This window comes from Dipodomys spectabilis, unplaced genomic scaffold (genome assembly GCF_019054845.1).
Source record: "Dipodomys spectabilis isolate Male_0828 unplaced genomic scaffold, ASM1905484v1 ptg000125l, whole genome shotgun sequence".
Taxonomy (NCBI): Eukaryota; Metazoa; Chordata; class Mammalia; order Rodentia; family Heteromyidae; genus Dipodomys; species Dipodomys spectabilis.
In genome coordinates this window covers 823,498-847,709 of record NW_024870802.1, presented here as the reverse complement: position 1 = coordinate 847,709, position 24,212 = coordinate 823,498, and the positions used below count along the sequence as shown (strand labels likewise).

General features: G+C 34.8%; 1 protein-coding gene across 1 annotated transcript in view; it reads left to right on the top strand.

The window, feature by feature from the left end:
- Positions 1 to 24,212, top strand: part of Ccdc172 (coiled-coil domain containing 172) — a 54,255-nt gene that overhangs the window by 7,719 nt on the left and 22,324 nt on the right. Inside the window, exon 3 of the mRNA XM_042689692.1 lies at positions 23,246 to 23,362. Coding sequence (XP_042545626.1) covers positions 23,246 to 23,362 — 117 coding nt within the window. The remainder of the gene's footprint in view (positions 1 to 23,245; positions 23,363 to 24,212) is intronic.

Here is a 24,212-nt window from a genome sequence, read left to right as displayed (position 1 = left end):
TAATCAGAGAAGGGTATGCAGGGCATTTAAGCTTTTAGGTAAAGCTTTATTTCTTAAGCTAGAGGTGGTGACACAACTGCTAGGTCACTTTACAAAATACATTTGAAGTTTTTCAGGGTTGAGATTTGTAGTCTTTATGCAAAGTTGTGCAATAATTGCTAATTCCAAAACATTTTAATCACTCTCAAAATCTTATAGTCACCCTTTTAACCCACTCCAAATTCCACTAGCCCCAAGCCACAGTTGATCCAATTTTTGTCCCTAGACATGTCAAATAAATAGAATTGCACAATAATAGCCTTTTGTGAGTTGTTTATTTTGTTGATCATATTTTCAAGGTTCATCCATGTTGTTGTAAATATCAGTACTTCATTTGTTCTTACATATGAACAATATTTTATTGTATATATAGTACATTTTTTTGTCTATGTATATTGTTCATAGTTGTATATATAATATATAATGTATTAATAATGCATGTTTCATATATGTATATATATAAACACATGTCACTTTTTAAAATTTTTATTTATTTTTTATTGTGAAAATACTGTACAGAGGGGTTACAATTACATGGGCAAGATAATGAGTACATTTCTTATCAAGCATTGTAGCCTCCTCCTTTGTTTCCCCTTCCCATCCCTTCCCATCCTCCCCCTGCCTCCCCATCCAATCCTCCCGGTCCCCACTCCCCCCTACACCACAGTTGTAAAGTTCGTTTTCAACATAACGACTTATACTTCTCATTGTTGCAATGGGTCCACCTTGTATCCTTATTTAAACGACTTGTTTTTCCCCTTCCCCTCCACAAATTATACTGACATCAAATACAGTGAAAGTAGGGGTTACACTGTGGGGGAAGGACATACAAAGCAACAAAGAAATAATCTTATAAATGCGTTAGAAACAATCGCATGAAAGAAAAAAAAACATTTGAATACATATCTTAGGGTTCATTTCCCTAACATCACCTTATCTGACCTTTTCTGCTTGACTCAGACATATACTAGATATTGCAAATAAGGGAAACCATGGGACCTATGTTTCTTTGGGCTTGGCTTACTTCACTTAATACAATTTTTTCTAAGCCTTTCCATTTCCTAACAAATGGGGCAATGTCATTCTTTCTGATGGAGGCATAGAATTCCATTAACACATGTCACTTTTATGTGTCATTCTTCAGTTGATCACTATTTACATTTTATCTATTTTAAATAATGCTGCTCTGAACATTTATGTACAAGTATTTGTCTGAACATACATTTTAAATCTCTTGAGTATTCCATGTGAGAATGAAATTTATACATTAGCTGATAACTGGGTTTATGTTTTTAGAATTTTATTGTAAAGGTGATGTGCAGATGGGTTACAGTTAAATGAGCCAGATAATGTGTACCTTTTATTTTTGAACAGTCACCCCCCTCCCTCATTTCTCCTAGTTTTTCCCCTCCTGACACCCCTACTCCCATATTGTAAAGTTCATTTCCAACATAGTATCTGTTGAATTGGTTCACCCTTTGTCCCATCATTTCTGTGCTTTGCCGTCCTTTCCCCAAATCAGATAAACTTCAATACAAGACATAGGGTTCAGAAAAAAAAAAAAAAAAACAGTGACAAAAGGGAATAAACCAAAAGAAAGAAAGAAAATAACTGCAAACAGTACTATATGAAACCTCTTCTTTTCATTTCTTGGAGTTCATTTCAATAAGTATCATTTTATATGATCATATGCACATAGCTGTTGAACTCTTGTGATCCTCTCCTAAATATATCCTTTTTTGTTCTAACTGTGTAAATGTTTAGAGTGCCGTTTAATTGATCATGTGCAAGTGTAATTATTTGTCTGGTTTATCTTGCGAGAAAATGCCAACTCTCTGAATGTAGAAGGATTTTAGTGTCTCTAGGTACTTGATACTTGCAATTTTCTGGATTTTTTTTTTTTTTTTTAAATTTTAAGACATCTTAGTGGTGTCTTTGGATAGTTTCAGTTACCTAATCATTGATATTGAACATCTTTTCAGTTATTTATTGGCCATTCGGCATGTTTATTCTTAATCTGATCTCCATATTTATTAGTCATATTCTTGGTTGTGATTATTTAATGAGGAGACCTGTCCTAGAAATACCAACTCTTCTTCCTATTAATAGCGTTCAAATGACTACATTTCTAAGCGAAGTCATAATACCATGTGTAGCATTATTGGCCTCCTTTTTCTTAACTTTTTTTTACATGATTATAAGAAAATATACAAACAATAAAGCAGTTTAGAGCAAACTATAGAATGAAACAGCATTTCTGTTTGCAGGTATTAATAATTCTAAACATTTTACATATTCTGGCTTGGGTCTATGAAGAATACAATGTAGAATACATTGCACTGTTTCTAATTTTAAAATCTAATGGTTCGTCAAAGAACTGCTCTTTAAATAAATTGTTCAATCTGAAATGTTTAAATAGGGAAAAAATTCCAGGAATGATCCTCAGAACAGCAATATTTGTGCTCAATATGCAGAAAGCATGAGATTTGGTTTTAGTTTGGTATTCTCATAAAAATGTACAAAAGAATGACTTTTTTCAGTACTGGGTTTTTTGTTTTGTTTGAACTCAGGGCCTAATCCTTGCAAGTAGATGATTTTACCTTTAAGCCATGCTTCCTGCCTTTTGCTGATTATTTTATGTATTGAGTCTTGCTTCCTGCCCAAGCCCATGTGCCTGGATGAGATACACCTTGACAAGCAGGTGCCACTGGACCTAATTCTCAGTTAAAAAGGGATCTTGTAAACTTTTTTGCTCGGATTGGCTTTAAACTGGAATCTTCCTAATCTCAGCTTCCCAAATAGCTAGGGTTACGGGCATTAGCCGCCAGCACCTAGCCAAGTGTCTTTTTAAAAGTTTACTTTGTATTTGTGATGCTTGAAAAGCCAATTAACTCTGTTCTCACTTCTAAATATCTCTAACCATACATTATATAAATATTCACTCAATATACATTCATTAGGAAACTCCTAAATCTAATGATAAAAATCGGCAAATAAATTGTATACCTGTCTTAAGAGAATTGACATCAAGCAACTTTAACTGTATAAAGCTCACTTTAAACTCAGAACTTTAGAGGTTCCCGTTAAAAATAGTTTATTAGTTTTACGTCTCCCTGTAATTTCTATAAAGGAAGCCTCATCACATTTGTCATGAGTAATTATCCAAAGTTTTGTAATTGGCCAAAAAAAGTGTCCTTTGAGTATCATATTAGGTGCTATCCAGTAGCCTACCTGCCTGCAATAATATGATTTTCTAGGAGTATTTATCTTTGTAGGAGGCCCTTTTGTTCTTGAATATATCAACTATTCTTTCAGGCTCTTTGTACTTGCTCTGTCATCTGTCTAAAATGCTTCTCCTCTCTGCTAATATTGTGTCATGGACACTTCATTTGGTTCTGGTAGGGGTAACCAGACCTCCCACTGAGACAGGACTTTTGACTTCATACCAGGACAGTCTTGTGTAGATCCTCATGGTTGATTACCCTAGCCATCTATATTCAGTCGTCACCTTAAAGTGTTGGTTTTCAAAGTATTATCTGCAGATTTATGGAACTCAGATCCCAAGGTACTTTTTAAGATTCTGTGAGGTTACACTGTTTTTCTAATGGTAAAAAGATATTATTTGTCATTTTCCCTGTGCTAATAATCTGCCTTAGTGATGCAAAAGCAGTGGTGAGTAAAATGATTATGATCTTAACACAGTAGAACCAAACTATGTGAGTAGTGTATTTTTTCCTGCTATGCACCCTATAGTAAGATAATACAAACCACCAATTCATTTTATGGTTAAGGTGTAAAAAAAAAAACCTAACTATTGAATCTGACCCATGAGTCTGTGTATTTTCAATATTGAATTTGTTGACATGGAAGTTCACTCACTGAAATGTTTCTGCATTTCAGAGCACTTGGGGAACACTTGGGGGAGCATTCACTTGTGTGCAGTGGCAATTCTTTTTCTACATTTTTATTTGGATAATTAACACACAAATTGTAATTATTTAGACTCAGGTACTTGGCATAAGTTTCTCAAAAATGAAGTTAGCCTCGTAATTCATGGTCCGTATTTTGTTTTATTATTATATTTATTTTCCTGGTGATAATTCACTCTATCAAACAAAAAATTAGAACTGTGGTAGATCCATGTATGCCACTAAAGGCTTGACAACTTCCCAATAGTTTACTGTTTTTCTGATGAGCTTTTTAGTGATATTAGTGAATATGAATGCTATTTTTGATACTATATTATGAAATGTATCAACATTTGTAGGCTTTCTACAACTAGTGAGGTGTGGGCTAGTACATAGTGTTACAGAACTGCATGGATAAAAGATTAATTGAAAGCACACAGTGGACCAATAGATCTTACTATAACAAAATAAAAAGTTCATTGAAATAGTTCTCATTTTTGAGTTATTTTTAATTTGGTGAACTGTGTAGTTGTTAGGGAAGTTATCAGAAAAAATATGCCAATGATAGTTTCTAAGGCATTAATATCTGAATTTTATTTCTAACTTCATACTTTGTGAAACATTTTGTGCAGCATTTGTCCGTATAAAGAATATTGAGTCAGACCTGTTTTTTAGAAAAATTTGTGAATCCAGCACTAGAGTCTCCTAAAGTTATTAGTGCAGAAAAGAAGTACTAAAGCCTGATTTAAAAAATTATTTTTAGATAAACCATTTTGTTCAATTTTTCTCTGATTGCTTTAAAATTTTTAAATCTACAATTTCAGTGCATAGATACACCTATTTTATCTGGAACAAGGATTAGCCTCCCATTTTAACCTGACATTAAAATTATAATTCTGATTTTTTTCAAGTACTTCCACTTACATAGTTGAGATCTCTGTGTTTTCTGAATATTTATCTTCTGTTATTTGATTGCTGATCGTTAGCAATCTGAGAGATTTTTTTATACCTCTTAATACCAATTCTACCTTCTACAGTATAGTTTTGTTATTCAGTGCTTTCTGCCAATTTAAATTTCGTGTTGCCTTCTTTTTCATATTTTTAAATTTTTTTCTGTCTTCCTTTTAATCTCAGCTTCTATTTTTACTTTTTTCTCTTATTACCCTTACTTGGTCTTGTTTTTCATAGACAACCTTTTATTAGAATCTTATGGACATCAAACCATTGATTAACAACAACAACAAAAAAGCCACCCACACTTTTTTTTTGACATTTTGTAGTGCTCTTTCTTTGAAATCTGTGTAATAATTCATTTTCCTTTCGTTCAGACTTATTTTCCTGCCATTGGATTCATGTTGTTACTCTGTAAGATCCATTGAGACTTACCATTTGCCAACAGATAAAATAAATAACATGTTCTTTTACTTGTTCTTGTTTCCTTGAGTTTTTGAAGAATTAATTGTCTTCTCAGAGCTAAAGCTGTATGAGTTTATGTGATCCCAACCAATTTCTAGTATTCTCGTGGTTTAGTTTTACTTAGATGAGGTGAGGATGACTTTTTTCTTGCGTATGTACCGTTTTTTTTTAATTATGAGGAGAAAAATAGTATCAGTGAAACTGTATAGTCCTGTTTACCTAGAACCTTTCCTTTAGCATTGCATTGACAGAAAAGGTACATAAGGTTATAGGCAAGGCACTGTCACCTAGAGCTCAAGTAACAAAAGTTGTCTTTCTTTCTTTTATTTTTTGTTGGTCATGGGGCCTGAACTCTGGGCCTGGGCGTTGTCCCTTAGCTAACGCCCGCCCTACCACTTGAGCCATAGCACCACTTCCAGCTTTTTCAAAGTCATCTTATTTCAAAGCACTTCCTCAGAGGTTTTCAGATTAAGAAATAATGTCACAGGCCGGGTGCCAGTGGCTCTCGCCTGTAATCCTAACTACTTGGGAGGCTGAGATCTGAGGATCATGGTTCAAAGCCAAATCGGGCAGGAAAGTCCTGAGACTATCTCCAATAAAGCACTCAGAAAACAGAAGTGGCGCTGTGGCTTAAGTGGTAGAGCGCTCGCCTTGAGCTGAAGAGCTGAGGGACAGTGCCCAGGCCCAGAGTTCAAGGCCCAAGACCGACAAAAAAAAAAATACCGTCACATAATTTCATTGCTTAGTGCTCATTCCCTAATAAGTTAATATCTTGTTGAGACCAACAGGTTCTCAGGAATAGGAGGTATAATGAAGGCATTATTTCTAAGAAGGATAGATTTAGGTTGTAGGAACTTTGGAACACCAGATAAATTCAAAAAAGTGATGAAAAAGATAAAAGGAAAACTGGATGCTCTGCCTACAATCCTAAACTTCTGGGTACAATTTCTCATATTTTTACATTTTTGTTTTCTATGTCATATGACTTATTATTGCCTGAATTCATATTTCAAGGTAAATTCAAAGTTCCAAACAGTCTTTTTTTTTTTTTTGGTCGGCTGTGGGGCTTGAACTCTGGACCTGGGCGCTATCCTGCGTTCTTCAGCTCAAGGCTAGCGCTCGCTCTACCGCTTGAGCCACAGCGCCACTTCCAGCTTTCTAGTGGTTTATTTGAGATAAGAGTCTCATGGACTTTCCTGCCCGTGCTGGCTTTGAACCACAATCCTCAGATCTCAGCCTCCTGAGTAGCTAGGATCACAGGCATGAGCCACTGGTGCCCGGCATTAAACAGTCTTCTTCAGAGTGAAATTCTAATCAATTCCTTCCTGAAGAAGAGATAAAAGAGGAAGTAAAGGGAGAGAGGACCATCACATTGAAAAAATAGGTAAAATTCTTATTCTAAAGTAGGTGTTTTTTTTTTTTTTTTAATTCATTATGAGCTCTTGTTTGTCTCTACCTTCTCTAGTCTTGCTTATTTCCCTGTGGGAAAGAGTGGGTTATATTTCTAGAAACTTTTGAAGACCTTCTACCATTATCTTTATTGAACGTAGAGTTTTTTCCAAATTAAAATAGTTCTATTATTTTAATTTCATAAGAGCAGTGCATGCTTATTACACATTATAAAAACAGGAAGAATTCAGAATGAAAATTGTTCCATTGTGAAGTTAACATTTTAGTAGATTTTCTTCCAAACTTAAAATGTGTACATATTTTTTAATATTTTGTTTTTATTGTATCTTGGATAGTATATAATTTTTATATCAGGTATTTCAGTAAATATATATCTTAAGTTACTACTGTTCATATCATTGTGATGACAGTCAAAAATATCATTGTTCATGTATCCAATCTTTTTAGGAGTAAGTCTTACAAATCAAATAGATATGCCAGTGAATATATAATTTTCAAGGCTTTTGATAATTTTGAAGTTGTCCTAAAGAAAGGATATTCCAGTTTGCATTTCCCAGATGTTACAGACCACACACACACATTTCTATATATTTATATCTCTATCTACCTATCTATCTATCTCAGCTCATCTAAGCTGACAAAGGGAGACCTATAAAGCCAAATCAGTCTTGAAGGAAACAACTGACCATGTTTGCCCCAACGCTTAGCTCATCTATAGCACCAACCTACCTACCTGTCTGTCAGTCTGTCAGTCAGTCAGTCTGTCTGTCTGTCTGTCTATCTACCTACCTACCTATCTATCTATCTATCTATCTATCTATCTATCTATCTATCTATCTATCTATCTATCTAATCTGTCTATCTTCCTATTTCTGTTCCTGAGTTCAGAGTTTGAACTCAGGGCCTTTGCTCTCTACCTAGGATTCCTTGTTCAGTTGGTACTTAACCACTTGAGCTAAATCTCCAGCTTGGTTTTGTTGGGGAAGAGGGCTGTCTTGTGGGCTTTCTGCCCAGGCTCTTTGAACTTTGATCCTCTGGATCTCAGCCTACGAATTGGATAGAATTGCAAGTGTAATCCATTAGCTTCTTTTTATGCTTTTAATTCGATTTTTAAGGTAACTTACAATATTCTTTCATTTTTTGTAGTTGTTTTATGTTTATCAATTTTTGTCTTTTCTTATTGACTTGTAGCATTTATATATTACATATTACCCTTTTTGTCATTTGTGGCAAGTTGAATTAGTTGTATCTTGAGTTTTTGTGGATTTCATTTTTGAAACTGGGTCTTACTTTGTACCACTGGTTGGCCTTAAAATGATGTTTCAAGATGCCTCTTCCATCTTATTGGGAGGATTACAGGCATGTATTACCAGTCCTGGCCAGGGCATGTTTTTTTAGGAAAAGATAATAACTATTTGACTTGTTAGAATTTTAACACTTTAATCTGTTTGAGAAAGTTTGTCCTACTATAAGATTTTTAAGTCATATCCTTCTAGTAGCATGGAGAATCTGAGGAACAAGATTTTCAGGCAGAGATAAGGACATATTTAAAGGCTTGAAAAAGGAGTATGTGTGATGTATTTGAGGAACATCTAGGATACCCTTGAGTCAGAGAAGGAAGCAAGGATAGGCTGATAGGAGACATGATTGGAATGTTGATAAGAGTTACAATGTAAAGACTTAAAAGTCATCCTAATATTAAACCTTCCTTGCTTACTGTATCAGAATTCCTGTGCCATAGTGAGATACTACTTACAAAAATCTGTTTTTTAGAAAGTGTTAATATCTGCTGTGGATAGAACATTCATTGATGTGCCCTACTGTTTACAATGTCTTCTGTCACATTTGTCATAATTGTATTTGTTTCCTTGGTTATGATTTTAGGAATGTGAAATCTTTTATATAACTCTCTTTGTGCTTTTTTATGTAAAGTGTCCTATTATGCTCCTGCACAGAGCATTTAATCGGCAAAATGTCAGTTCCTCAAGAATGAAATTATTTTTAATAGCAGTAGCCACAACAAAGACTAGCTCTACGTTTTGCTTACTTGGACCTAAACATTAATTTAAAATCCTTAGTCATTTTCAATTTTCAGATTTTTCTGGTTGAAAAATACCTAAAGGCACCCAGGCAGCAAGAGTAGTGAAGAGTCACAAATCATAGCTTCACTGAAAACTGACCTCGCTGACCAGATAAGTCAGCACTGGGAAAACTATACGTTCTGTTAAAAAAAATCAAATATCCCAAGAGGAACAAACAGGGAAAGGGAAAATAATCTTTATTGCTGAGAGAAGCAGAATTAACCCCAGCTATAAATTAAACTTTCCTAAAACAGCAGTATTTTCTGACAGAGTTTGGCCATTTGATTCTAGAATGCAACTTTAAGGCTGCATGTAAACATTTTCATTTCTAGTCAGATGATAGAGAAAGATGAGAAAGAGAAATCTGTATGCCTGTCATTGGAGAAACTTTCTACCCTTTTTCTTTCCATTGTTTGTAGACCCTGAGATTTTTGGATAATTTAGTATACAGTCAATTGTTGAAGTTTCTATTTATTATAAATTAAATGGTTCAACCTACCATATTTATTTTAGAGCTTCAGTTCAAACTTGATTCAAATAGATATGTTTCAGAATAGTTTTTATGAAACAATGTAATATTTCTTATATTGTCCCATTATGATCCCTATCTATTACCTTTGTAACAAGAAGTAACATGTTTCTAAAGGCTACTTATTCTGTGAAGTGTTGATATCAGTATATTCAGAATTATATTTTGAATATTTACTTAGAACTTACATATATTTAGTGGGTCTGATTTTCAAACACAGGAGCATGAGAAACTCCTTAAGTAAATTGGGATAATGGAAGGAATAAAATAAATAGTATAGACTCCTGGGGTAAAATGACAAATTATCAGCTTCCATTTTACCCTTTGAATAGGAGGAAGAGTCAAATAAAGAGAAGACTGTATTCCAAGGAGAGAAATAAAAAGCACCAGGAATTATGAAAGAAGTGACAGGAAAATGTGAGAAACAGGAGGATATATAGAGAAAAGCAAGAAATAGTCTGCAGTACTCCAACTATTCCTAAAGACAAGTCAAAGCCACAACCATAACAAGCCAGGGCAGCATCAGTAGCAACATACTGGCAGTTCTAGCCACAGGATAAGCCTATAGTTTTTGAAGGTCTTAAGTCAAGTACAGGAATTTTGTGAGACAATGATTCCTCCTGCACGGCAGGCCAACATTGGAGAAGAAATCCATTTTGTTATTCCCAATATCTGAATGATACAGTCTAGAACTTGAGAGGAGACTTTTGTCTGAGACTTGAGTTTCTCTGGGGACCTGAAAACAAGGAACAGTTATACCTCAGGGAGTATAGGGATACCTTGCTACAGTGTCTGGGTGGAAAATGGCCATGAGAACCAGTCTTAGGGAGAGGAGGGTCAGACACAGGCTGTGAATGACAATGGGTTGATGGGTCTGTGTACAGAAGCGAACCTCATTTCCTTGAGAATTATTATGGAAACTGGCAGGCTCTGAGTTTGACCTCTAGGGATATCTCTTTGGTGCTTGTGCTGTGGGTGGGTAGGACTTAGAACTGTGAACCCAAATCCCTTTCTTCCTTTCTGGTTTCCTGCAGGGAGTTTACTGCTAGGCAGGGTCCTAAAGGACTGAGAATGGCAGGCAGAGTGCTGGGTTTCCTAAGTTTCCTCCAGTGCAAATCTCATTGCACCTATGCTGCCCAATTCTCTGGTATACTTGGTACACACACTCCTAGGCTTGCACTTTTGCATCACCTTGGTGCACAAAATAGGGACATCAAGAATGAGTGGGAACCTGTTTGGTCCACAAGCTGCAAAGCTCACTGAGGCCGACACCCCACGAAGGGATATCTATAAGGTCAATTCAGTCCTGAAGCAAACCAGTGACCCTGTCTGCCCCAACCTTTAATACATACATAGCACCAACCTAAACAGTAAGAACAGTTTCCAGCTTCGCTAACTTCTACATCCCCTCAACCTGGCAGACTCCAATATTGGAGAACCCAGAAAAAACTTCTTTAAGTCTTTGTCAGGTTTTAATGATTTTTAAACTATATTTTAATGTTGCTATTGCAAATCATGTTTCTATTTTTATTTTTCTTACCTTTATCTAATTTCATTTATGTATTCTTTATTTTGTAATCATATTTTCTCATCTTTCTCTTCATATTCTTTTTTATTGTTTAATTTTTCACCAAAAAAATTAAACTTGTTTCATTTTTCCCCTTTCCTGCTACTACTTTTATTTCATTTGCTCATTATATTTATATCCTTCATCTTAATTGACTTTTTTTTTTTTTGGGTCCGGTCGTGGGGCCTGAACTCTGGGCCTGGGCACTGTCCCTCAGCTCTTCAGCTCAAGGCTAGCGCTCTACCACTTGAGCCACAGCGCCACTTCCGGCTTTTTTTCTTTTTGCTTATGTGGTGCTGAGGAATCGAACCCAGGCCCTCGAGCATGCAAGGCAAGCGCTCTACCACTGAGCTACCTTCCCAGCCCCTTAATTGACTTTTAATGATATAATTTATTCAATGTTATTTTTACCATTTATTTTTCTATGGAAATTAGTGGTATTGTAGTTGTCTTTAATTAGTTTCTATTGCATTTCTAAATCTGGTTGTTATGGTGGTATTGTTACAGCAAATTTTTTTTCTACCTGAATGGAAATGGGATTTGTCTCTCAAGAGGAAACTGATCACTAAGAAGACTCCCAGATTATATTGGAGATATACCCATTCCAAAAAATGTACAAATCACATGAAATATGAAAAAGCAGGGCCACATGATCTCCCAGGAGTTAATAACTCTTCAGTAACTGAATCTGAAGATACTGAAATGCTAAAAATGCTACACAATTCAAAAGTCTACTCTTACAAATCAGCAATGACCTCAAAGAGGATTCAGATAAATAGATGAGGTCAGTAAAGAGGCCAATTCATGACCTAGACATGAAAAAAAGTAACATGAATAAGAATTTCCAAGATCTGCATTTCTTAAGTGCCCCCCCACATCACATAGAAATAAAAAGCTCAGTATATCAATTAATGGAAAATTGTATTATTGTAATTTTATAGGCTTTATGATTTAGTGCTTTGTTACATAATGACGCTTTTTTTTATGACAGTCCTAGGGCTTGAACTCGGAGCCTGGGTGCTGACTCTGAGCTTTTTTGCTCAAGGCTAGCACTCTATAACCTGAGCTACAGATCTACTTCCAGCTTTTTGGTGGTTAATTGGAGATAAGAGTTTCATGAACTTTCTTGCTGCACTGACTTTGAACTGTGATCTTCAGACTTCACCCCTTCTGAGTAGCTAGGATTACAGGCTGGGCTTTGTTGAATAATTTTGACTTTTGAGTCTTTTCATTTGCATTTTTATGCATCCCCAAGAAGAATTTTGAACACTAGATGATACAATAATTGCAGAGATTTTTTTTTTTTAAAAAAACCTCAACGGAAAATATCTCCAATAGACAAAATCAGACAGAAAAAGAACTAACAGGAATTAAATGTAAGTCAAGGAATTACTATATTCAGAAAGCAATAGACAAAAGGACGAACATGGCCACACTAGACAAAACCATTGTAGGACATGATTAAGATTGTTCACCACTGGAGGAAATTGAGATAGAGAGTAAATACACACAAAAATTATTTAATAAATTTTAACAGAAAATTTCCCAGACTGAGGGAAAGAAATTGACATTAATGTAGAAAATATTTAGAGTCCCTTGTTGACATGACCTCTCCACATTAATTATAGTTCAATTAAAGAACAAACACTGGAAGTTCTGAAAATAGTGCCACATTACTTTCAAAGCCAAATCCTAAAGACTAATATGGATTGTTGAATTCAAGTCTTGAAAAAAAAGTGATGACTACCATTATGATACCCAGAAATAATTAAAATCAAAGGAAAAAAAATAGGCATAAATTTAAGCAATTAATGGCTACTAAAACTACATTAAAGAGAATACATTTAAAAAAAACTACACAGAGAAGGGGAAGAAAATATAAAAAATCAGGAGACTTGAGGAAAGAATAAATTTCATGAGGCAAATAGATAAATGAGAATTAAGAAAGGATTAACCCTGAAAGACAAAATCTTTAAACAGAGAAGTTAATATATACCTCTAAATAATAACACTAAATGTAAACAGTCTTAATTCTCCAAATGAAAGATGGTACACTGGTTGAATTGATTAATAAGTTTCAGCTGTTTAATGCCCATAAGAAACTCATGCTTTGACAAATATGACTACAGACTAGAAATAAGAGAATGGAAAATAATACTCTCAACACACAATCTGAAAATAAGCAAAAGTATCAAGACTCATATTTGACAAAGCATATTTCAAGCCAAAATTAGGAGAACAAAAATAACCATCACATATTAAGAAAGAAAACAACTCCCCAAGACAATCTAACAATTGTAAATATATATGCATCAAACACAGGTGCACTCTGTTAAACATTACTGAACATAACAGATAGGTGCAGTTACAACAACAGTGGGTGTCTTCAATACCCCACTGTCATCAGTAGATAGATTATCCAGACCAAATTCAACAAACTGTAGAGTTACACTCCACCATAGGTCAAATGCACTTTAATGATATCTATGAAACATTCCACCCAAGAGCTCTGGAACACACGTTCTCTCAACAGTCCATAAACTCTCTCTAAAATACATCTTACTTCTATAAATCATCTATTGATATGCCAAATACTTGAAATAATTTATTCTAACTTCTCAGCTCATAATGGAGTAAATTCAAAATCAGTAGCTAGAAGAACTCCAGAAACTATACAAACATGGGAATTGAGCAATTTACTTCAAAATGATTTGTGGATCACTGAAGAAAATCAGAGAGGAAATAACAATTCTAGAATCAAATGAAAATGAAAACACTTTACGAGAACTCTGGGATATGAAGTTGTAAGTTGTAACATTAGAGCTTTAAGTGCCTACACTAAAATTTCAACTAAATAACCTAATCATACACCCCTAGGTCTTAAACCCTGATGAAAAGAAAGAAAGGAATAAGGAAGTTTAGGGAGGATATAGATGAAATGGAGATTTAAAGAATAATACAAATGATTGATGAAGTGAAATTGGTTCTTGGAAAAGTTTAACAAACCCTTCCAAAATCATTCCATGAAGCCAGTGTTGCCTTGAAACCAAAATCAGGTACAACAGAAAAATGAAACTATAGACCGGCTACTCTGATTACATTGTTGTCCCCAAAACTTTCTCACTGAAATATTTTTGTAAATTTGTTTTGAGGAAAGCAAGGATGGTTCAACATACAGAACAAATGTAATACAACATATAAACAGCAGCAATAACAGAAATCACATTTTCACCTCAATTGCTGCTGAAAATATCTTTAACAAAGTTCAACATCTCATCATGATAAATGCTCTTAAATTAGGAATAGAATGATTATATATATCAACATATAAAGTCTCTAAACACAAACTGATAGCTGACATACTTGATGAGAAAAAGTCAAAAAAGCATTTCCACTAAAATCAAGAATAATATGAAGATATCTGCTGTTATTTAATATTATGGTGAGTTTTAGCAAGAGCAATAAAACAAGACAGAAATAAAAGAGAAAAAAAAGGAAAAATTCACAGTAGTCCTACTTGAAGATCATGTGATCCATATATAAGGTCCTAAATAGGTCAGTTAAACACTTTCAGCCAAGGCAAAGGATACAAAACTAGTAGCTTTTCTGCATAATTATAATAATTTTACTGAAGGAGAAATCAGGAAATAATCCCACTCCATATAGCTTTTTAAAAAGGCAATACAACTGGGAATAATCTAAGGAGCAAAAGACCTGAATAATGAAAACTATAGGAACCCTGAAAAAATTAAAGAAGAAACATGATAATTTTTCAATGATTGTCAAAATAAGAAAATTGCCATACTACTAAAAACAGTCTATGTATTCAGTACAGTTTTCATTAAAATTCTGTAACATTTTTCATCAAACTGGACAAAACAGTCCTAAAATTCATGTGGAAGTACAATAGACTTTGAATACTGAAAGCAATCTTGAGCATAAGAAGTAATAGTAGTGGTATCATACCTAATTTCAAAGTATAATACAGAGCTATAGTAATAAAAACAACATGACACAAAAACAAACATAAATCAATAAAGTAGAATAGAGGACCAGGAACAAAAGACATGATTACAGATATCAGATTCTCTATAAAAGGAACCAAATGTATACATTGGGAGAAAAGACAATCTCTAACAAATGGTAAATGATAATTTATTTGGGGCCCCAGGTAAAAATTACAGAAGTCACAGAACTTGGATGTTGCATGAATTTTGAATGTTTTATTGAGAATATTATTCATTGTAAGTTGTGCCCTTTACAAGGTATCTTGAAGGAAACTCTATTGTTCATAGTGTCTTAAAGGGAGAATAATATTAAAGAGAACTATATGACATATTGGCACTTAGTTGCAATATTTCATCACAAACACATGTCCCAAGAACTAATATGTAGTTCTTTATGAATCTTCTATTCAGAAGATTCATAAAAGAATATATCCATAATCTCCCTGTTCCCTAAATGCTGTGTTTCCTATTTGTTTTGAGGTCTTTTTGTTTTGTGAATATTTTTATTTAAGTAATTATACAAAGAAATTTTCATTCACCAAAATAGTTTATGGATACAGTGCATCTTGATCAATGTCACCTCTTTCAAAGTGCTCACTTTTCCCTCCCAATCCACCCTTTCCCTCACTTCTAATTTTTAGGTTATGTGTTGAATTTTTCTGCCATTTAACAAAAACAGTTTATATATGCAACGCATCTTGATCTGTGTTCTTGCTTCAACATCTTCTCCCCCTATTTGTCCCACTGCTCCCCTTGTATTTCTCAATTCTGTAGTAAATATAATTAATTGCCAGCCTTCTTCCCCCTTACCCCTTTTGTTCTTCTCCCCTTCTCCCTTTGGCCCTCCCCTCCCCTCTTGCAAGTACCCATTCCTGGTACTTACTTTGTTGAGCTTTGACTTAGTCTTCCTAGAGAATTATACTATTTGAGCTCTTCATAGAGACTTCAGTTAACTTCAGTTAATTCATTTGTAACCCCTTGCTTACCACCCACTGTGGTACAATTTATAGAAAGGTCTTTTTTTTGTTATGTCTCTTTCCTCTGAATTCCTGCTTTCTACCTTATTTTCTGTCTATATTTTATTTCCACATTATTATCTGTGTGTGTGTGTGTGTGTGTGTGTGTGTGTGTGTGTGTGTGTGTATGTGTGTGTGTGCACATGCACGCGCTGGGTCTTGAACTCAGGCCCTGGGCACTGTCCCTGAGCCTTTGTGCTCAAGACTGCCACTCTACTACTTTACTATTGGTGTCATAGCTCTACTTCTAGCTTTTTAGTGATTAATTGGAAATAAAAACCTCACAGACTTCCTGTCTAGGCTGGATTCAAACCATGATCCTCATATTGTAGCATTCTGAGTGTCTAGGATTATAGGCATGAGTCACCAGCATCCAGCTGATATTTTCATCTTTTAATCAATACTTTAAAACTTCTATAGCATCAATTATCATGGAAAAGTCATGGTATAACGTTAAATTTATTTAACATCCATAATGAAAATATTTCATGTGAAATATCTTCGACAGTCAGGGAAATACTATCATAGAGGAGAAAGTGGCAAGTGTTTGGGAAAGCTGAAGTCTGGAAAGACAAGAACAGATTCAGATGATTGAAGGTAGTGATTGGTGAAGGTTGCGGAAGCTAACAGAACCCCAATATTATTAATACACAGTTCTCATATTCCAGTGGAAGTAAAGGGATAAAACAGTTGGATCTGCCCAGTAGTCCATTTCCTTCAAGTATATGTTATTGTCTTTCATAGCTATAATGTGGTTCATGATGGTATCTTAATATATAATTTACTTCCACTGTATTCTGTCCATTTTTTTCTGTCTTAACTTCATCTCCCTCCCACTGATTTTCTTCCTTTTCCCAAGTAATCTTTCTTTTTCTTTCAGTGGGTAGTTTTAGCTGTTGTTGAGAACTGATCCATAACATAAAACATTTCTGATTTTCATTAATAATTGTGCTTATCTCTTTAAAATGTATTCATTTGGTAAGTAATGTTTTCTCCCTTTCTGGGTTTTTGACATGAACCATTTATAACAAATTAGTTTTAGAAACAATTAGAATTTGGGAATTTTTATTGCGCTTTTTACAATTACATGGGCAAGACAATGAGTACATTTCTTATCAAGCATTGTGGCCTCCTCCTTTGTTTCCCCTTCCCATTCATTCCCATCTTCCCGCCCCCCCTCCGCCCCACCAAAGTTATAAAGGTCATTTTTGACATAGACTTGTACATCTCATTGCTGCAATGGTTCTACCTGTATCTCTATTTAAACGATTGATTTTTCCCCTTCTCCTCCACAAATTATACCGACATGAAATACAATGAAAGCAGGGGTTATACTGTGGGGTAGGGACATACAAAGCAACAAAGAAATAATCTTATAAATGTGTTAGAAACAATCGCATGAGAGAAAAAAAAACATTTGAATACATATATTTATCATTTTGTGTTTTTATATTTATAATAATTATTATACTTGAAATAATAGAACAAACTAATGTTTATCTAACACAGTAATTATTATTACAACCATTTTTGGCAATAGCAATTTTGAATTAGGTGTGCACAGCAAACAGTAATGATGGACCAAATATTTAATAGTTTTTTCTAAAAGTCCCTTAAACCTGTTTACTTTCTCCCTGTCTCCCTTTTTTTTCAGCAGAGTTTGAGCTGTTGGCTTTGCATTTGCCATGCAAGTGGCTGTGCCTCCAATCCTTTTTGTTTTTTCAGATAGAGTCTCACATTTTTGCTCAAAGCCAGTCTTGATCCATGATCCTTCCACATATATCTACAACATAGTCAGGCTTGTTTTTTCTCATTAACTTTTTCCTAGGATGCCCTCATATAGTAGTCTGATGTAATCTCTACATCTTAACTAGCTAGCATTATGGGTATGTGACACTAAGCCCTGGTCTAAATTTATGTAAGTTCAACTTATTCTATTTGGAGTCCTTTTATACCTTCACAATTACTATTTCATTACTTTGAATTAGTTATGATATTTCTGTGTTAGTATCATGAATTTGAAAAAATGGAAATCAAAAGAGATTTTATTCTTTGATTTACTCTTAGTTAATTGTATACCATTTATTATTGTACTTCTCTGGACTTTATTCTCATTTACATATTAAGAGATAAATAGTCCGGGTGCAATTTCTTATTCTAAACAAATGTTTAGAATTCATGATCACCATTTACTTTCCCTTGTTCCAATTTATGTGTCATTTTATAGATATGTATACATGTATTCTAACTTCTGTCTTCTCATATAGTAATATACCAACTGTGTAATTATTTTCAAGTTTTAGTTCAATTCCTTTGATCATATAAGTTGTATTTTTCTCTATTAATACCTTTTTAAAAATTGAGTTGATATTCCTCCAGCAGTGTTCTTTCCGTTAAGGAGCGTTTTTGCTATTCTGGGTCTTTTATTGTTCCATATGAATTTTTGGATTGCCTCTTCTATTTCCTTGAAGAATGACGTTGGAATTTTGATAGGTATCCCGTTGAATTTGTAGATAGCCTTGGGAAGTATTGCCATTTTCACGATGTTAATCTTTCCAATCCAGGAGCATGGGAGGTTTTTGCCATTTTCTAAGTTCTGTTTTGATTTCCTTTTTCAAGATTTTAAAGTTTTCATCATAGAGGTCCTTCACTTCTTTGGTTAAGTTAATTCCTAAGTATTTTATTTTTTGTGGGGCTATTACAAATGGAGTTGCTTTCCTAATTTCAGCCCCACTTTTCTCATTGTTGGCATACAGAAAAGCCATTGATTTTTGAGGGTTAATTTTATACCCTGCTACTTTGCCAAAGTTTTGAATCAGCTTGAGTAATTTGGGAGTGGACTCTATGGGATTCTTTAAATACAAGGTCATGTCATTTGCAAAGAGGGAGAGTTTTATTTCTTCTTTCCCTACTTGGATCCCCTTTATGTCTACATCTTGTCTTATTGCTGTAGCTAGGCATTCTAATCCTAGGTTGAAGAGAAGTGGAGAGAGTGGACATCCTTGTCTTGTTCCTGAGTTAAGAGGAAGTGGCTTTAGTTTTTCACCATTAAGTATAATGCTGGCTGTAGGTTTGTCATATACAGCCTTTATTGTATTGAGGAATGTTCCATGGATTCCTAATTTTTCCAAAACCTTCATCATAAAGGGGTGTTGGATCTTGTCGAATGCTTTTTCTACGTCTATTGAGATAACCATGTGGTTCTTATTCTTGCTCCTGTTGATGTGACAAATAATATTAATTGATTTGCGTATATTGAACCAGCTTTGCATCCCTGAAATGAATCCTGTTTGATCATGGTGTATGATTTTTTGGATGAATTGTTGAAGTCGATTGGCCAAAATTTTATTGAGAAGTTTTGCATCAATGTTCATCAAAGAAATGGGTCTATAGTTCTCTTTCTTTGATGAGTCCCTGCCTGGTTTGGGGATGAGGGTTATGATGGCTTCATAGAATGTGTTTGGTAGTGAACTTTCTCTTTCAATTTCATTGAAGAGTTGGAGGAGTATTGGTGTGAGCTCTGCTTTGAAGGCCTTGTATTATTCCGCTGTAAAACCATCTGGTCCTGGACTTTTCTTAGCTGGGAGGTCTCTTATTGCTGTTTCTATTTCAATGCTTGATATGGGCCTGTTAAGCTGGTTTACCTCATCTTGGTTTAGTTTTGGCATGTAAATATTTGCTAGGAAAAGGTCCATTTCTGCCAGGTTCTCAAACATATTAGCATAAAGTTTTGAGAAGTATTCCCTTAAAATGTTCTGAATCTTGGTTGTTTCCGTGGTGATGTTTCCATTCTCATCTCAATACCAAATTTCAAACTCTACTATAAAGCCATAGTAATCAAAACAGCTTGGTATTGACATAAGAACAGACCTCAGGACCAATGGAAAAGAATTGAAAACCCAGAAATGAACCTACAGACCTATAGCCATCTAATCTTCAATAAGGGAGCTATAACAATAGAATGGAAGAAAGACAGCCTCTTCAGTAAATGGTGCTGGCAAAATTGGTTAACTACTTGTAGAAAACTAAAGCTAGATCCTTATATATCACCCTGCACCAGAATCAACTCCAAATGGATCAAAGACCTCGAAGTGAAAGCAGACATTCTGAAAACATTACAGGATGGAATAGGAGAAATCCTAGGTCTCCTTGGCGCAGGCCGAAACTTTCTGTATAGAGACCCCGAAACACAACAAATCAAAGAAAGGTTGGACAAATGGGATTGCATGAAGTTGCAGAGCTTCTGCATGGCAAAGGACATAGCTAGTAAGATCAATAGGAAGCCCACGGATTGGGAGAAGATCTTCACTAGACATACAATAGACAAGGGTCTCATATCTAAATTATACTTGGAACTCAAAAAATTAAATCCCCCAACAACCAATCCTCAAAGAAACAACTGCCCAATAAATAAGTGGGCTAAAGACTTGAAAGGAAACTTCTCTGAAGAAGAAAGAAGGATGGCCAATAGACACATGAAGAAATGCTCAACTTCCCAAGCCATAAAAGAAATGCAAATCAAAACATTGAGATACCACCTCACCCCAGTTAGAATGGCAAAAATCAAGAACTCTAACAACAACAGCTGCTGGAGGGGTTGTGGACAGAAGGGAACCTTACTTCATTGTTGGTGGGAATGTAAACTTGTTCAACCACTTTGGAAAGCAGTATGGAGGTTCCTCAAAAGACTTCACATAGAGCTCCCCTATGACCCAGCAATCCCACTTTTGGGCATTTACCCAAATGTTTACAAACAAGACCACACTAAAGCTACCAGCACAACTATGTTTATTGCAGCATTGTTTACCATAGCTAAGATATGGAACCAACCCAGATGCCCCTCAGTAGATGAATGGATCAAGAAAAAGTGGTATATATACACAATGGAATTCTATGCCTCCATCAGAAAGAATGACATTGCCCCATTTGTTAGGAAATGGAAAAACTTGGAAAAAATTATATTAAGTGAAGTAAGCCAGGCCCAAAGAAACATAGGTCCCATGGTTTCCCTTATTTGCAATATCTAGTATATGTATGAGTCAAGCGGAAAAGGTCAGATAATGTGATGTTAGGAAAATGAACCCTTAGATATGTATTCTAATGTTTTTTTCTTCCATGCATTTGTTTGTAACGCATTTATAAGATTATCTCTTTGTTGCTTTGTATGTCCCTCCCCCACAGTATAACCCCTGCTTTCACTGTATTTGATGTTAGTATAACTTGTGGAGGAGATGGGGAAAAACAAGTCGTTTAAGGATAGAGGTGGACCTGTTGCAACAATGAGAAGTACAAGTTGTCATGTTGAAAAGGAGCTTTACAACAACGTTGGTGGGCGGGGGAGGGGTGAGAATTGGGTGAGGGGGTGGGCGAGGGAGGTGGGGAGGATTGAGTGGGGGGGGTGGAGGGGGAGGCTGGGAAGGGATGTGAAGGGTAAACAAAGGAGGAGGCTGCAATGCTTGATAAGAAGTGTATGCATTATCCTGCCCATGTAATTGTAACCCCTCTGTACAGTATGTTCACAAAAATAAAATAAAAAAAATAAAACAACATGCAATAACAAAAAAAAATTGAGTTGATGAGAACAGCACTTTGTACTGTAGGTGTGAGAAGATGTGTTCTAATATATAAGATCCATATTTTTATTTTATTTCAATTGCTTTTTTTAAATGCCAGTATTCTTAGGATTTTGTAGCAATAATATTTCAAAGTGTCTTCAAACCTACCATTTGCTTCTAGACTAGACTATTCCTGTATTCTTTACTATTCAATATCTTCTCGGACAGAGATTTCACAATCTGCCTTTCACCTTGAGAAGTTCTTATAACTAACATAAATCTTGCTTTCTGCAATTTGAGGTGAATTTATATCCTTCTTCTTTTCTCTGTAGGGATGGGAACAGCCCCAAACTGGAAGTGATGTGTTTTTGTGAGGGCTAGTACTGAAAATTGTAGAAAAATTATTTTTAGCTTAGCATTAGTCTTAGCTTTTGTATATCAGGCTGTTTTTTTCATATCCATATCTCAGGAGCTACCATTTTTAAGTCCAAATGAAATAGTTACATATCTGATATCAATGTTTATTATATTACCTGCTCTTGAGAACCAAGTGAAGTTTTAAAATAAATGAGTTCTTATGTGAACTAGGGAATAGAAAAAGCCCTCTTTCCTCATATACATATGAAACACATCTCTGTTGGTTGCTGTAATTGTTTACAAGGAATCTGTTGGTTAAATGTCTAGAAGGTAAGATGGCTTTAAATTAAACTGGTTTATATAGCATTACTAATTAACTGTTGCAGACTTCGATAATAAAGTAAGATCCCTCAGAATAAATAAATGAAGTAAAAAATAAGTTCCCCAAATCTATCTGAAGACGGGCACAATTCAATTACTTGGGAAACAGAGATAAGAGAATTGTGAGCTTAGGCCAGGCTGGGGCAAGAGTATGAGACCCTATCAAAAAACAGCTAAAGCTCTAAGGATTGGGGCTTGGAACAAGTGGTAGAGCACCTGTCTAGCAAGTAGTAAGTCCTTGATTTCAAACCTCAGTACCGTTGAAACAACAACAAACCTTGAGAAATTTAGTTTTATTTGATATGATAACCATATGACTGTTTTTTACATGTATTTTGTATATTATACTCATTTTGTTAGTTATAGGAATGATTTATCCACCCATAATAAGTTATGAGAATACATGTGTTCTTTTCAAGTGAGCTGACTTGAAGAAGCAGTTTTATTGTATATTGTGAGAAAGCTTTAGTCTATAAGGAATGAACTGTGCTAAGTATAGGGAGGAAAAAGAAAACATGACTTTTCCTTGAGAAGCCAGTAGTCTTTCAGGGAGAAAAAGGCTATAAAATTGTAATTATAAAAGCAGGTGCTGGTGGCTCACACTTTTAATACTAGCTACTCAGGAAGCTGAAATATGAGGATCACAGTTCAAAGCCAGCCTGGGCAGGAAAGTCTGTGAGACTCTTATCTCCAATAAACCACTCTGAAAACTGGAAGTGGCACAGTGGCTCAAGTGGTAGAGCTCTAGCCTTGAGCTGAAGAGCTGAGGGACAGCACCCGTACCCAGAATTCAAGGTCCATGACTGACAAAAAAAAAATTATGGAGTGCTTATAAGATGGTACATATTCATTAAGTAGTTTAGTGTGAATTTTATGCTGTGGTTTAAAGATTTAATACAGAAGAAATTTTATACTATACGTATCTGTTCAGATATTTAATTAATTGCTTCCTTCTAATTTCTGTTTCTTTACTTTAAAGGTTCAACAGTTATCTGAAAAATCTTTCCTCTTACAGCTTTCAAAAACTCATGAACATGCTCTGGAAAGACAGTGCAGTGAAATTACAAACCAAAGGAATATGCTTCTTCAAACCTTTGTAAGTCTCCAACCATTTAGAAAAATCTATTTCATATGCTTAAAAAGTACACATTTAGAAAATTATCTGTTTGCATATTGGCAGCTAGTACTAGTTAAATAAGGAAAAATGCTAAGCCCTATTTAAAATTAGTGGTAATGTAATATAAATTGAAAGAGTTCTATTGGCAAGGATGTAATACAATTTGTTTGTTTTGTCAGCACTGGGGTTTGAACTCATGGCCTTGTGCTTTCTTAGCTTGCTTGGTGGCTGACACTCTGCGCTGAGCTCTACCACCAGCTGGTCTTTTCAATAGTTGTTTTGGAGATGGAATCTTAGGTGCGTTTTTTTTCTGCCCATTCTGGCTCTGAATAGTGATCATCCAGATCTTAGCTCTCCGATGAGCTAGGGTTTCAGATGTAAACTACAACTGCCTGAAAGAAATTTTTGTAGTTGTAATATGACTAAAAAGAGTAGTGCAAGACTTTGAAAAGTGCTCAGATTTCAAGAGGTCACATTTTAGGAATAGATGTGGGATTGACACAGTTTATGTCAGAAACAACACTGGACAGAGGTTTGATCTGACTTGTGATTAGTTGATATTTTAAAGAAAATACATTTAATGATATTTAAAACATAGTTCAAATGTCAATACCAAAAACTGTAGTCATTTTGAATAACATGGCCAATTTCTGTGGTTCATAATTAGTTATCTCTTAAAAATAATAGAAAAGTCCAATAATATTTTAATTGTAGCATTGTAAAAAAGTATAGCTTTTTGCATTGTCCAAATTTTAAAAATTCTTATTTCCATGGTTTGTTGATTTTTAATAATATGTAAACTATGTTAGAACTTATTTTAAAATGAGTA